This window comes from Gasterosteus aculeatus, chromosome 8 (assembly GCF_964276395.1).
Source record: "Gasterosteus aculeatus chromosome 8, fGasAcu3.hap1.1, whole genome shotgun sequence".
NCBI classification, from domain to species: Eukaryota; Metazoa; Chordata; class Actinopteri; order Perciformes; family Gasterosteidae; genus Gasterosteus; species Gasterosteus aculeatus.
Window position 1 is genome coordinate 20,274,114 of NC_135695.1, and position 15,363 is coordinate 20,289,476.

Here is a 15,363-nt window from a genome sequence, read left to right on the forward strand (position 1 = left end):
CCTCTGCTCCCATTCAGATGAGGGCAAATATAAAAAGGTCATGTCACAGTGTTGCTCTTATCTGTTGTGATGCTCGGTGTCCACGTGGTTTCGTTTTGTTTTGAATTCATCGGCCCGCTCAGATTTCTATTGTCGGTCTTTGGTTTGATGGAATCTTTTTTCACGCTCGCGGTATTGAAGAATAACACATGAAGACAGTCGGCCTCAGTTTAAACCGAAGGGATATCGACCAATGAAATCGGCTCACTGGTCTTTGAGCACCACTTATAGAATTATATATTTAACTCTGCAGAAATTACATAAAGTTTCACAAATCCTCGGCTCCTAACACTGAAACTATGGGCCCGACTACGTCCCATGAGTAGTGAAAAGACGGCTAAACGGACCGTTTAAAAGCTAATAGAATTCTACTAAAACAAAAGTAAGTCAAAGTACTGTCTGTCAACATTTACATGTGGTTTGGACGGCCGAGGGCCGTGTGCGGTGAAGATGTGGTTTGGCGCTTGGCAAGATGGGCGCTCGAGATGGAGATGATAGTATTCTCATGCACTGGATTGTAAAGCTAACAAAGGAGGCGTCTCTTTTTTCAAAACCAACACTACACAATCTTGAAGTCCGTGTGTCAGTAGATGACAGTGGCCACTCCCCAGTTAGGAGAAGCAGGCGGGATTAGAGAAAATCACCTAAAAAAAAAAAAAGGCTCATCTAATAAAAAGCGTGCACGCTATATTTAGAATGTTTTCACTGCTTTACCGTAATATCGCACTGACCTTTTCTGACTGGTAATAATGCAATTATATCCCTCTATGCTCCCCTAAAGACGTCTGGTGTCATATTCTTGTGTTTTATTTTGTAGTATTACAGATTTTCCTTTTTTGTTCCGTTTTAGGGTTCAATCTACGCCTCCTCTGGTTCCTGGGGATCCTACTCTCAGCAGCCCGGATACAGCATACACTGCCCTATGCAATCTGGAAACCAGTAAGTCAATACCAACTCACAGACCCGTCTGACCGTACCTCCCAGTGTCACGCTCGGAGACTGAAGAGGTCACATGTCTTCACGCCGTTCACTAGAATGAGAACGTTCCGTACCGCGCAGCAGGCGCTGCCCTTTAGATTGAGGGTCGTGTAGCATTTAGTGTGCGTTATGAATATTTTTCTAAGGGTGTGGATTTTTTACTTTTTTTCACATTACTGCATTATTCCCCAAATTCCTCCATTTCTGTCTTTTTCTTCTGCACTGTGATTCTGTGCTACCCCAAGAAGGGGAATGTTTTATTCCGAAAAGCCCTCCCATGTTGAGTAGATTTGAACACACAATATTCTTTTTTTTTTTTTCATCCCGTTACCTGACGTGTACCAAACACAATCAGGCCGTTGGGTTCACGTTTAACCAACATCAGCTCACGTCATCAGACCTCCTTCACTTCCTGCAGCGAGCGACCTGTGACACCCTCACCGGGAGGGTTAATCTCAACATCCTGTGCCTCTGACGGACATGTCCACAGACATCACCGCCCAATGAGAGATGTTTGTCTCTTTCCTCCCACGTGAGGAGTGTTTGCGTGAGAGAGAATGTCACACATCTCGCCCAGAATCCGCTGGTGTCTGTAGAGCCCCCGACTGCTGTGTGCCGGCAGACGATTGGCCTGACGGTCACCGCTTGTCCTTCCCCCGCAACTGGTCAACATGCCTTTTTACGTCGGGCCGTGTTTGGATGCCGGTCCCGCCAGCGTTTGTGAAACCCTGCGCCTAAAGAGGGTGGAAATGTTGTGTTGTTGACACTTGAGCAACACGTCAGCGACCCCAGTAGCAGGGAAAAGGCAAAGAGGCCCAAACTATGTAAGCCAGAGAGAAATTAAAGACACCACTGCCATGTGGTGCTCGCGTGTCTCAGTAAGACTTAATATTTTGACTGTAGTGGCTTCACATGTGGGTTTTGCGTGTCTGCCGCTGTGACGCGGCCATCTAGAGTCCTAAATACTGTCTGCGTGCGCCTGTTACTGTTTTCACCAGTGTAAACAAAAAGGCATTGCAAGGAAAAGAAACATGGGAAATACTCTCTAATGATAAGATATCAATCATCTCTACTGACTGGATTTAGTCACCAGCGAACCCGCGCGCTACATATCTGAGGAAGCGCCTGCTCGAGTGGCAGCGCTGTGCGTTTCTTTGAAAGCTCGAGCAGCAGATGACGTGAGAACGCGGCCTGTGGTTCTCAGGTTGACTCAGAGCTGAATTTTGATGACATCAAACTGTTCAAACAGTCGCGCACTGATGTCACGATAGACTTCAATGTTTTGTGGTCGAGGCCTTGATCCAAAGAACAATGGTCTCAATAGGTGTTACTTCAGCATTATTCAGTGAGCGGAGCAGAGCGTGGCGCTGGTCGGGAGGTCACTCTTTGTAACTTTCATTAGTATGAGTCTGAGTATGTCGGTCTGTTACAGGTCACACCGCTGGAGTTTACAGAGTTCAGACATCATAAAAACGATATAACACACCAGCTCTCTGAAAGCTCCTTTTCTCCCTGCAGCGTTTTTCTCGGTCCAAACCGAAGGAAAATTCCAGATAGTTCTTACTATCTGTAAGAGCTCGATGTCCTGACACTGGTCTCTGCTTGGGTTCGTTGCCTATTTCTTACGGAGTGTTGCTCTGCGCTCATGTGCTGGTCAGGTGGTCAACATCCTCACAACGTTCACTGACCACATGGAATAACAAAACATCGGCATGCAGTAAAATGCACGACACTGTGTATTATATTAATGAACTGAAAAATGTTCATCTCAACAACAGTTTATGGTGGTATTGTTAAGATCGTACTGGAGTGTTTGTTTAGAGTGGAATAAAAAGAGAAGCCGACCATGAATCTGCTTGTGATTGTTATCAATCACGAAGGCTCAGAGGTTGTGGAGTTTGTTTGGTGGTTAACGTGGCTCCGAGAATGCTTGAGAACACAGAAAAAGGCCTTTTTACCATTTTCCTTTTTTTGGTTAATGACACCGTTCAGTGAGGTGATCGTTTTTTCACACCAATCATTATGTTAACCCAAAAGGTCCATTTTATTTGCGCTTTTCACTGCGCATGAAGGCAACAGCCAACCTCATTGTGCAAATTGGGACGCGATGCGGCTTTGTTCATGAACCGGCAACTCAAGGGTCCACGGCCAAACGCCAGAAGGCAGCGGCCACATCCCCTCCTCCCACCCTTACCTTTCACAATAAAACCCCTCGACACGCGCTCTTGGCCTTCAAGCCCCTCCGCTGTGTAAAGGTCTTTTCTCCAGGGTTTGCTTTGTTTCTCTCGTCTGCCTGCAGTGCGTCCCGGCGCTGTGAATCAAAGTTCCCTTGTTGCGCAATGTTTAGACTCCGAGGAAGTGTTCTTCCAAGGAACCTGAATAGTTAGCTCATTGTTAACCGTGTGGCCTCAGAGCTCCAGTTCAGTTTAAGGAATCAATACACATTTCCTTCTATGGAAGCAGCGTCACTCTCTTCCGAGTCACTCTTTTGTCGGGATTATGTTCCCACACAGTGTATCTTCCCTAAACGTCTTTTAATGACGACTGTTCTTTTGAAACTAAACATTTGGAATAGTTTGTAAAGCGTACTTGAATACGGGCCCAAGATAGTATATTTAAACTACACAAAAATGCAGCGAGGCGCCAACTTTCCTCTTTTTTTTACCGTTTCTTTTGCTCCTTGAGAAGGAACTTTAGATTCTGTCACATTTAAATTAAAATATTCTTCCAAACAAAAAAATCCATCCAACAAACTTTATTGAACTAAGAAGTAGAAACATTGCAGTGTTATATGTATATGGGGTGTAATTATTACTTATTCGGAACCACAGAAAGCAGTGAAATTGTTCTTATGAAGTTAGTTTGTAATTAAAACCTAAAAGTCATTGAGTGGAATTTGATTTCTTTGTAAAGTAAATCTCTTTCCTGATCAAGCCCTACCTTTTATGTATTGTCGCTACTAACTTAAGGTGTAACGGATTATTCTTTTGGTTTATTGTTTAATATAAAGGATGCTCCTCAGCACTGCAGGTCCCTTTCATCCCTCTGACGTTGTCAACAAATACAGCAGACGGCGGCCTGTCGGGATTTGCGAAGTGTCTAAAAATGGCATCGTCACATGGCTGGCCGATGCGTTAATGAGACATTGTGAAAGAATAACACGGCTTTAGAGCTGATCGGTGCAGAACCCCGGACTGCGGAGTAGTGGAAAATCTCCACAAACACCAACGGCGGGTGGGCCTGAGAGCCGCGGGGCGGTTGGAGAGCAGCTGACGGCGTCCAGCCTGAACCTCTGCTGTCATCACATCACGGTCGTGATATCCTGGGATCGGGGCTTCGTCCCGAATCAATCCCTCTGATCCTAATCTCTGGCGCACGATTGGCCGAGAGGAACGTGGGCGGAACGAGGCGAGGGTACGGTTCAAATTCCACCTTTTTTTTTTTAGCAAAGGAGTTAGTTTTACTTTCGCTATGACGAACTGCCGGCAACCTTCAGCCTGGGGCGGTGGTTGCTTAATGACGACTCGTACTCAACAAGAAACAGAAACGCTCCCTCGTGTTGGGACTTCTATCCGTGAAGAAGGTCGTGAGAGGGCTGTCTGTCATCAACACTATGCTCAGCGAGAATGCAAGCTGGACATATTGTCTACTAAGCGGGTAGGAGCTGCTCTTCTCCATTCTTTAACTCTCTGTAGATCTCTCTCTCTCTCTCTCTCTCTCTCTCTCTCTCTCTCTCTCTCTCTCTCTCTTACAAAATCCGTCTGGTATCTTTGACAGCTGAGGCTCCGTTGGCTCTGAACACCTGGATACTTTTCAGACTCTTTGAGTTAGTAAAGACACACGGGGCAAATCCCTCCGCTCCGCCGTCATTCAATCCGTGCCGTAATTTCAGGATACGCTGGAATCGCTGAGCGCTCGATGCGATGCAGCAGTGCTGGTGTCAGATGATTAACCGCTCGGACCGTAGCTCTTGACCACACGTGACGCTCACTCCACGGACCACAGCCCGGGCACGGAAGGCGCTGCATGGCCGCCGTAAGCTGTGAATCTGTGTTGGAGAAGGTGGCTGTGGAACAAACTAAAGCTTCTCTCCCCCATCTCCCCCTTTTCTCCAGGCAATACCACTTGAACAGCAGCACTACCACCCCCGCCACGGGTGTGCGCATGGACGACTACTCGGAATTCTCCGAAGTGGACTTTTCCAGCCTCGTCCTCCCTCCGAACGGAGACTTCCCCCAGGTTGGTATCTGTCTTGTTTCTTGACCGTTCGGTTAAAGCGGCGCTGACTGATCGTAGTGGCCACGAGAGCCCATGTGACAACACAGTTGGGTCCATTCTAGTTTGTTTGTCCTTGTTTTTGTTCCCTCCCGTTTACCTGCTCATCAGAGGGCCGGGCGCCTCCCACCGGCTCCTTTCATCCCGCGTTCCGCGTGCACGTCGCTCGGCTTCATTTGCCAAAGAGCAGCCCGATTAAAGGCTTGCTGTTGTCTAGACGAGTGCGGCGGTACCTGCCCCGTTCCTGCCCAGGCATGTCATTATTAACAAGACGCTGTAATTTGACGTCCTGCCAAGCTTCCTCCCTGCGTCTTCACAAGTGGTTGCCAGGTAAACCCGGGACGCTCTGTCTTTGGGGGTTATCTCCGACCGGCACGTCACTATAAGTGACGTGAGAAAAGGGTGAGGTGCTCCGCTTTACCTCACCCTTTTCGAGGGGGTTACTACCCCGTCATTTGCATGGCGGCGATTGTAATGAAACAGGCCGGCGCGTTTCTAATCCGAGGCCTTTTCGGCTCGAGGTGATCAGAGCTGCACATTAAAAATGAAACGCTGTGATGATGAGTTTTTTAGAAAGGTTGCCGCAGTTCCCCCCCTTTTATGATCAGCGTGTGTGACAGTAGGGAGTCTACCTGAAGGGGGTTTCCTGGTTCAACATGGGCCCAAAGCAGCGAATGATGATGATAATTATTATCATAATAAGGCATTTCTTTACTTGTTTGTACATTTTTGGTGGCTTTTCACTGGATGATATGAAATGGTCTTATAGCTCTTTATAATGCTCTTTATTTTCAATAAATATAAACCAGCGTAATGAAAGCAAGGTGACAAATAATGAGAAAAAGTTACGTGGCTTTATTAGTAGTGGTTGGTGTATTGCAGCGTCTGCAAGTCTGTGACATAATGAAACTTAATTCATTCTAAAGCTTGAGGGAATGTTATTTGTAAGATGAATCACAAACCATAAATGAGCTCATTTGGCATCGAGGGCGTGTTTGCAGGAGCTCAGTGGAGTTATTTGACTCGCTGGAGTTTTACCGCCTTTGATAACGTAACGTAACACTATATTTTTTACACATGAATCACATTTTTAACACAAAAAATAATAATAATAAGTGTTGTGTCCAGTTCATGAATGCAGCAAATATTTCTCTTTTTTTTAATTGTGTGGTGCACTTTTACTTTTTTTGATCAATCCCATAAAAATGCCAATGGCGTTCTAGCGAATGTCAGGCTCACTCCGGACATCAAAACAACTTTTGGGAACAAAAGAGCAGATTTAAAGCCTTTCATATACAAGAAAGTGACCTCAGCTTGCCTTGTCACGCTGGCATGGATTTTGTGACTCACGTGGGGTTTCCCTCGTTTTCTATTTGCTTCTTTTAGCTCGTCTGGCGTCCTTCCTTAAGTAATTGCTAGTGCTCCTGGTAACGTTAAAGTGGTCGGTTGAGACGTCGCAAGTTTGTTTTCCCGGTAGTGGAGACGTGGATTGTTCTAGAGAGAGAGAGAGAGATGTTGTGTTGTACTCTCTCAGCTGTTCTCTCTGCCGTTGGACCCTCCTTGCTGCCACGTGAGGCAGAACATGGGAGTCACGGGGTCACCGTGACTAATCCGCCACCTCCACTCTCCTTCCCACCCTCGCCACGACGCGCCGAACTACACCACATTATTTCCTACGACAGGCATTCGCGAAGCAGCGCATTTATTTCCTTTCCCTCCACCCGCTGAGAACCACCAGGCCCAGAAGACGTTGACGGGGCGTTCGTGACTGCGGGACTTTGTTTAGGTGGTTCCGTTTGTCGGGCGACTTGCCGTGTTTATGTCAGCCGTTTCCTTGTTTCGGTTCGGAGCTGGCGAGTCACGAGTGACATCTCTTGGTCGGTCACATTCAGGCTGCGATGGAATGTCCTCGTATTGTAAATGTGAGGAAGCGCGCTGTTGGGAGCATGTGGGCGAGATATTCACCTCGAGGTCAAATGGTTCTGTTTGTAAAAGAAAACCCAATGCAGCAATTGATGATCTGACACATCCGCGCCGATTTGCACCGTCCTCTCCAGGAAAATTACTGAAAAAAATAACCGTAACGCATGAAATCCTTTCTTGGGAGTTACTGGAGAACTAATGACGCCCTAAAATGAAGCATTATCAAAACACGGCTTTGGGCACAGGGAAAGGAAGATAAACAGTGGAAACTTTGACAAAACCGATCGAGGCCTCATCATTTTCTGATTGGTGGGAACCTGAACGAAAAACACAGCCCCTCAGAACTTACTCTCTGCGGTCTGAGGGACAGTTGTACCACAGTGACTCGTGCACACCTGTCTTCAGTTTGGCCATCGGCGGAGCTAAATGACGCGAACCTTCATGCAGAGCGTGAAAACAAGACTTACTGGAAGACAGAAAAAAAAGAAGAAGAAAAAATCATTCACTAACCACCGACCTCAAAGGCTGAGCTTTGCCGGCGTGCACACACACTGTATACGCCATGTACTGTACGTGCACACGTTTCTCGCTGCAAACTCGTTCTTTCTCCTCTCAATATTGCAGACGCACGGAGAACTTCTAGGAAGAGTTGATGTGCGTCTCCTTTTGGAGTCCGTCCCACCTGAACACACGGGCGGGTATTGAACTGTGAGGAGCAGCTGGAGATTATTGGTCCGGGCTTTTTGTCAAAGGGGATTTAAGGGGGCATTATCCCACACATTCTGCTCAAAGTGGGAGAACCCCCGGGGGGGGGGGGGGGGGGGGAACCCACGAGCGCCAACACGGAACCTGAATCTCCACACAGAGAAAAAGCCAATTACTCTGAAAGCTGATTAAGCAATAGCAGGCGCAGAGACATGCTGCAGATGGTCTACTCGTTCCAATCACGCATTGACTTTGGACAACTTTTAAATCCCACAGACTCGACAGCTGATCCATAATTACATCCTTATTTGGCACAGATGGGCAAAGATCAAACCCATTAGTCCTGCAATTCTCTTCAGAATCCAATTGCTTGCGAAGAAGTTAAATGTGCAAAGCTAAATTACAAGGAGATATTTATCAATGAGTTTCACTCCGGAGCTGATTTCATTTTACTGGCGCAGACATCATGATACGCAGTCTCCCGAATTACTTCCTCTCAAGGAACTCCGACACTTGTATCATCTTTAAGTGACCCAGTTTAATAAAGGAAATTAAAGATTAATTCAAAGGGTCCGTTGGTGTGTGCACAGTTTGCTTTAACTGATCCACTGATCCACAGCAGCTCAACTTATCTCTACAATATGCACCCACTTCCAAAAAGATATCGTTTCGTTTATAGCATCTCTATAAATCTGGAACCAGGATGAGAATCAGAAGGGGATACGAGATCAAACTCTGCTCGCACGTGGTCTCTAGCGGCCACGCCACCATTCTCGCTGACAAAGGTCTGTGAGAACCGTCTTCGGGCCGGGACGCACGGGTGAGTTTGAGTTTTATGAAGAAGCTCATCAATGATTAACTCCACGCGCACACACACTGACATTATTCAGAGGATTCCCACTCCCCGTACCACGATGACATCATGGACAGGCGCCACTCGGTCTTCTGAGAGTCTGACTCCCCATCACAGCACCGCCACCCTCACTGATATCGCGTATTCCCGGAGGCCCGCGCGCGCTGCTTCTGTCCTTACGGAGACACATCACAGTAATCCTTGTTTTTGAGTCCCAGATTTCCCTCATTTATTAATGTCCTTCTGTGAACATCACTTTCCAGTCAGGGAAATTAACGTTACGGCACGAGCAGATTCCCAGAATATATTTCTTTCCGCGGCCCCACTTCCAGTAAACGCCGATGACCCTCCATGATTAGTATTTGTGTGTTGTCATCTGTGACAATGTAGAAGTAGTGTGTGAACCGGCACAGCCTACACTTGACCCTTTCATCCATTTCTGACCACTTCAGCGGTCTTCTCCTCGCTCAAGGAGGGTTTTTTTTAGCACGGAAACCCTGACACGTCTCTTTTGAAGTTGATGACCACGATAAAGCTTTAATAATAAAATAAATAAATGAAGAATAAAGATTGTTCCGACAGGCAACTCGAGCCCGCGGGGAGCTGCATTCCCAGAAGTGACACACGCCTCCATTTATGTAACGAGACAATGCTGGACACCTTAGATCACCTAAAGCCCGATCAATAACCGGGACGGGACAGCTCCGGCCTGGTTAACCACGGAACCTGCTCCTCTGACTTTAACTCAGTGAAATGATGGCATCTGAGCCGTTCAACTCAAAATGTTTCAAAATGCTAATTATTACCATTCCTCACGAGCTGTGGATTATTAAAACAGTCCGTCAGAGAGTCTAAATATACTTGGAACGCCGGTCCGGGCCCGTCGAAGCGAGCGGCACCCAGCGGGGCGTGAGCGGCGGCCGGGTCCACAGCGCAGCAATGTTTACACTACGAATGCGGTTGAGTTACACCATGTACAGTAAAATGGGCCTGACTGCCAGTAACTCTAGTCACTTACCAACAAAAGCATCATTTCCTGAAAGCTCCTCCCTCCTCCCTCCTCCCTCCCCTCCCTCCCCTCACTCCCCTCCCCTCCCCGGCTGTGCGCTCTCACTCGCTCTCCAACCACCGTTGTCTTTCCTTTACAGCTTTTAGGAACTAGTCCACAGTCACCATGACTAAGCCCTCCATGCCAACACCTGGCCGTCCTGCCCAAGCAGGAAGCGTGTTTTAGACCCCCCCCCGTTCCCCCCCCCACCCATGTCTCCGTCTGGGAGAGCGGCGTGAGCTCATTGGCTTCGAGCATACCTGAGGGTGGAGGCAGATGTGCGCCCGTGTGTGTGTGTGTGTGTTGAACCGGAGAGAGGAACTGTGACACGCGGCGAGTGAGAGTCCGCTGCTGGGTGGAAGTGCGCCAGCTGTAAGGTGGATACCGACACATGGACGGGGCGGTCGCACTCAGGGAGCCGAGGTGAAGCGGGACTGCATGCGTGTGACACCCCCCCACCCCCCTCCTCTCTCTCCCCTGCCCACCCCCAACACACAAACGCACACACGCTGCAGCGTTTGGACCCATGTCTGCCATGCAGCTCTGGACTAAATTGTACTGTGAGCTGGGACTACCGCTGCCCAAGGTACGGTCTGCTTCTTTCATGTTTTACGGATTCAGGTTGTTTTTGTTGTAAACTGTCATTTTTTGAATGATCTCACTGTCGGTAACTAAACTGCTGATTAGGAATACTGCCGACCCGAAAGCCGTTTGTGTGGAGAGGCTTTTTTTTGTTCTTATCAAGTGGCTTCCAGATATGACAAGTACTTCATTGTTTTTCATTTGAACTTCCTTGAATGGATTTTGAACATACTTCCGTCGTATCAGAAGACTAATGGAGGTGAACTGTAAACTTTCTTCACTCCGTTTAGTCTGTGTGGACCTACATGGGGATTAAAGTAACACATTGCGTTCTGTTTAACAGTTAGTGGCAAGTTAAAGATGGAAATTTTAAATCCGTCTTTTATTTTTGTTCCCAAAGTCTGGCTGATCCTAAAGAAGCTTGTTCAATTCATTTAATTTAATTTTAAAATAAGACTCATTCCTGATACAGAATTTTAGTCTCCTTGTTTGTTGTCTGCACACAACACTAATAATATTATATTTACTATTGAAAGTGGGGGGGGGGCATGTCTTCGCTGGCGGGCCCGCGTGCGATGCTGAGACTCGGTTTGCAGCCAGGAACGATGAGGCTGATTACCCGCCTGCTGTCTTCCAGTAAAGGCCAGAACCTGATATCTTCTCAGCTGCACAGCGTGGATGTTAAATATGACCGCTCCTGGACAGCGCTGTGAATAGAAGCGCTTTGTCTTTATTGCTTGTCATTAAACACATTGTGTCAGTGGAGCGGTTGCTCTAAGGCTGCAGAATGCCTTTATTGTTAACGGACCGATTTTGAGCATTTCTTCTCCTACTCAGCAGTATTTTTTTCCGTCAGATGAAAAGAATCTTGTAGTATTTTCTTTTTGTTTTGCAGCCACTCGCTTGGCCCATGCTGTCAGTTTCCTGGTAGTACGATAAACCTCAAGCAGGTCCTAGCGTGCTGCTTACGGGAAGTGAATGAACCCTAAGGGGGAGGACGAGTGAGCGCATGAGGGGGGGCTGACAATGAGTGGTGGTGGTGAAGAGACAGGGGGGGGGGGGGGGGGGGAGGAAATAACGCATGGATGACAGACATGCAGATGTGTTTGGCTGAAAATATAAAAAAAGTTGCCACACGGCGCATCTGTCTGCCAACGTCGTTCATTCGCCGAGTCACTTCTGCACATCAGGGTCAATTATAATGACAGCAGCTGTAATAACTGGGGGGGGGGGGGGGGGGGGGGCGAGGTGGAGAGACTTCTTGACAGGCGGCAGCCGCGCTGGTTCTAGCTGCCTGTTAAAAAGCAGTTTGTGCAGTAAATCCGTCCCGTGTGGCTTGTGTTAAACGTGATGATGTCACAGAGGGGTTTGTTCTAGTTTTGGTTTGTGTGTGTGGTCACCTGACGTGATGATAAGACGACAATGTTCTGCTTCTAAGACCGTGACTCCACTTTGTAACCCTTTTTTAACCCCTGCAGTGTCGTGCTCAGACTTTCAAGTCTCAGAATGATTGACTCACTGTTTATCGCGCATTATTCTATTTAGAAATGCACAATGTGTTTTTCAATATATTTGTGAGCTGGGTTTTTTTGTATTTGTATTTGTGACATCGCCATTAAAGGAGGCACCATAGTTGTTAAAGGCAAAATGTTAATCTAACAGACAGACTTTGGTGCAGAAAATGTATTTTTTTTCGCGGTCACAGCGCCGTCGTAGTCCACTGACCACAGGTGTGTGAAAGTGGCAACTTCTTAAGATTATCAGAGATCGCAGAAGGCAAATGAGTTTCTTTTTGTCCTCCGTATTCTTAACTGCAACTCAAGCTCTTTTAACGTCACGTGGTCTGTTTTTTTCCGTCTCACCCTGTTGCAAAGTCCTGCGGAATATGTTGCAATTTGTGCTGATGCGAGACGTCATCTTGCATCAACACGGCAAAATGTGTTTATCTCTCACACACACACACACACACACACACAGTTTCAGACCGCTAGTGATTTTTTGTTTTGTTTTTGTAATGCTGATCTTAATCACCAATTCCTTTTTTTTTTCATCAGTTTGCAGAATACAGATTTGAACAGCTCAGATGAGTCTGTGTTGATGCCAGCACATCCTTATTACAACACCCCACCCACCCCCCAATTACCCCCCCCTCCCCCCCCGTCTGTGGTTGAGTTCACAACCACAGCAGGCCTGAAGTCTCATCGCTTCTCTTTTCTTTCTGCCTCTTCCCTCGGTTCCTTCATTGTCTCCTCACTGTTCAGCGCTGCTTGTCCTCCTCTGCTGAGGAGAAGAGGAATCTTAAGGTTTTTCTCCGGATCGATATATCGGCGCCGGCGGCTCCGCCTGCATGCTTTAATTCCATCACAGCTGAGAAGAAGAGAGACGCTGGGTCTCAACGGGGGAATGAAAATCACATAAAGATCAGACTAGAAAGCATTGAGTCGCATCAGTTTGGGCTTCAGACCTGAGACTTTTCGTTTGAATGTATTTCTTGGCGTGAGCTCATGTGACTGGCGAGTTTAAAACCAGTTGTAAAACACTCTCACATTGGCAGCTGGATCAGAGCTCTGTGACAGGAGGCCGAAGTCTCGCGGCGTCATTTTCAACACAAAGACGGCTTCACAAAAGGCTTTGTGTGCGCAGCTCTTACGCACCGGCACCCGATCAACTCAGAAGAGGTCTGACTGCTGTTAAAAAGACTCCATGAATATAGCTTGTTTTGGCTTTGTAGTATCAAGGCAGTCAATTGAACAAGTGACAATTGGCTTGGTAAGAATTCTTAAACTACAATGTCAATACTTTGACATTTCAAGATCAAGAGAGATGTTTGAATTGTCTGAGAAAACTAACTTGGAGTCATAATAGGACGTGATATGTGTGTAGTATTTCCTCACATAACGATGTATTTGTATCGTCCAAAGACAGGCTCCCTGAATGTGGCTTCTTGAGCCTTTTATATTCACTCTTTGGAGTTTTACCAGACAAAGACCTGGTTTGAAAATGCACCGTCTGCTTGAAGAAAAGGAAGATGCTCGAGCCGAGCTATTAAAAGTCCCCCCCCGCCAACAGGTATGAGAGGGACGTAGGCCACGCAGACATCTCTGCATAACACAACCCAGACAGAGAGACGGGGACACACCGCTGGTGGCCTTTTAGTTCCTGGCCCGGCACACACAACATGAAAAGACACACACACACACACAGGCCATCAATCAGCTCGTGTTGACTACATGGACAAGGTCAACAGCTGACCCCAGAGGGGAAGGCCTGGGATGGGGGTTGTTTTAGTCCGCTTATGAGTGGTGGCTGGTTTAATAACCCTCCATCCCACCACCTCACACACACACACACGCCTTGTAGTTTCCGATGACTGGGATTTATGCAAGTGAACATTTCTTCACCCACCTCTTGTGACGCCGATGAAGTCGCCGCGTTTGATGTTGAGCGTCATGCAGATTCATATCAGCGATCAGTAACTGACGGTGCGAGGAGGTGACGTAGACCTTCACAGTGGTAAAGGACGGCCACGGATGCGGTGAGGTCATGCGAGGTGTGTGTTTGTGTGTGCACGTGGGTGCGCTGTGCAGCGGGGGCCGTGGGAGGTGTACTCGCCCGCCCCGGGAAAGCCCCGCATCCAACTCCCAACAGGAAGCGGTGACGGGCTGAGGATCCGAGGGGAGAATATCCGCCTCTTAACGTTCAAGCCTTTTCCCTCTGCAGCAAACATAGATATTCAGTGTGGGTTATTTAAAGGTGGAAGTCGTAGAAGCGACTGGCGTTGAGCAGCAGCAGCTGGCAACACTGTGTGTGAAAGGAGGCATGTGGCCGGGCAACAAGCGCCACACGAGGACCAAACCACAGTGTCCTTTTAGAAGGAAGGGAGCAACGTGCACAGACAAAGAGAGTTGGAGCTGTTTTTGGGGTTATCAGTGTGTGTGTGTGTGCGCTTCCTCGTACGGTAGCACCTTATCATAGGTGTTACAATCAGTGTCCGTGCGGAACACGGCGCCGCTTTCTCGCTTCTCCTCAATGGGCTTTGTGGCAGTCAGTGTTTGGAATGCGTGCAGAGTTCTTTCAAAGACTTTCAATATCTGCGTTTTCCTCCAGTTGTGATCCAGAGAGGCGGATAACCACGGCCGCACCGAGCCGCAGCTTCTCCTCCGTTAATCATCCAGTAACTAAACAACTGTCATCATCCCGGGCGTGATGAGCTGCTGTGTGGAGACGTCTGCAGTCGGTCGGTTGAGGACTGGAGTCTTCCTGCCTCTTCTCAGAATGTGTAATCACGATTTCCAACGGTTGTAATTCCCCGAAAACAATTTAAAAACAAACACACGTTTGTTTTTTTTAATGCGCAGGCGAGAAGAAGAGGGGGGCGGGAGGGCGGGTTGGGGGTTGACGGGGGGGGCTGGATTAGCGGTTTTATGGCTGTGTGGCTGTGCGCTGTGGAGGCAGCCAGATTACCATCACAGCAGTAGGAATTCAAGCCTTATCTCCCCTCAGCAGGGCCCGGCCCTCAGAACAGGAGGCAAACTGGTCTTCGGTACAGGCCTCGGGGGGGTGGCGGGGGGGCCGGTGGGTGGGGGGCTGCCTCTGTCACGCTCTGCTTAATAACTCGATTAGCATGGCACCGAGGTCCTTTGGTGAGCTCCCGACAACCCGCTGCAGTTTCTCCTCTGCTGGTCCGGAGGGCTGCGGCCGTCTTGATTACAGCAGCGGAGTCTCCCCCCCCCCCCTCCGAAACGACAGAGCAGTGACCTGCGGGTGTAAATACACTTCACATGTTTGCAGAGCAGATTTGGGGCGAGTTTTCAGAGACTGAAAACTTTGTTTGTGGTTTAATATCAAGTTAAATCAATCTTCTTTCTCCTAATTAGGTGAAATGAAATGATTTCAATCGATGGTTGCTGGTTTTCCCTGGTGGAATACATGTGCCTGCTTACTGTGTGTTTGTATCCTC

The 15,363-nt window shown here is 47.9% G+C and overlaps 1 protein-coding gene across 8 annotated transcripts in view; it reads left to right on the forward strand.

The window, feature by feature from the left end:
- The window catches only part of sbno2b (strawberry notch homolog 2b), a 45,855-nt gene that overhangs the window by 12,465 nt on the left and 18,027 nt on the right, over positions 1-15,363 (forward strand). For 6 of the 8 annotated variants that reach the window (XM_040183591.2, XM_040183595.2, XM_078108651.1 and 3 more), the window contains exons 3-4: positions 890-978; positions 5,133-5,256. In XM_040183591.2, the coding sequence (XP_040039525.2) occupies positions 890-978; positions 5,133-5,256 (213 nt within the window). Of the gene's footprint in view, positions 1-889; positions 979-4,508; positions 4,675-5,132; positions 5,257-9,460; positions 10,408-15,363 lie in introns of those variants that run through there. The other 2 variants (XM_040183596.2, XM_040183597.2) reach the window with 2 other exon arrangements.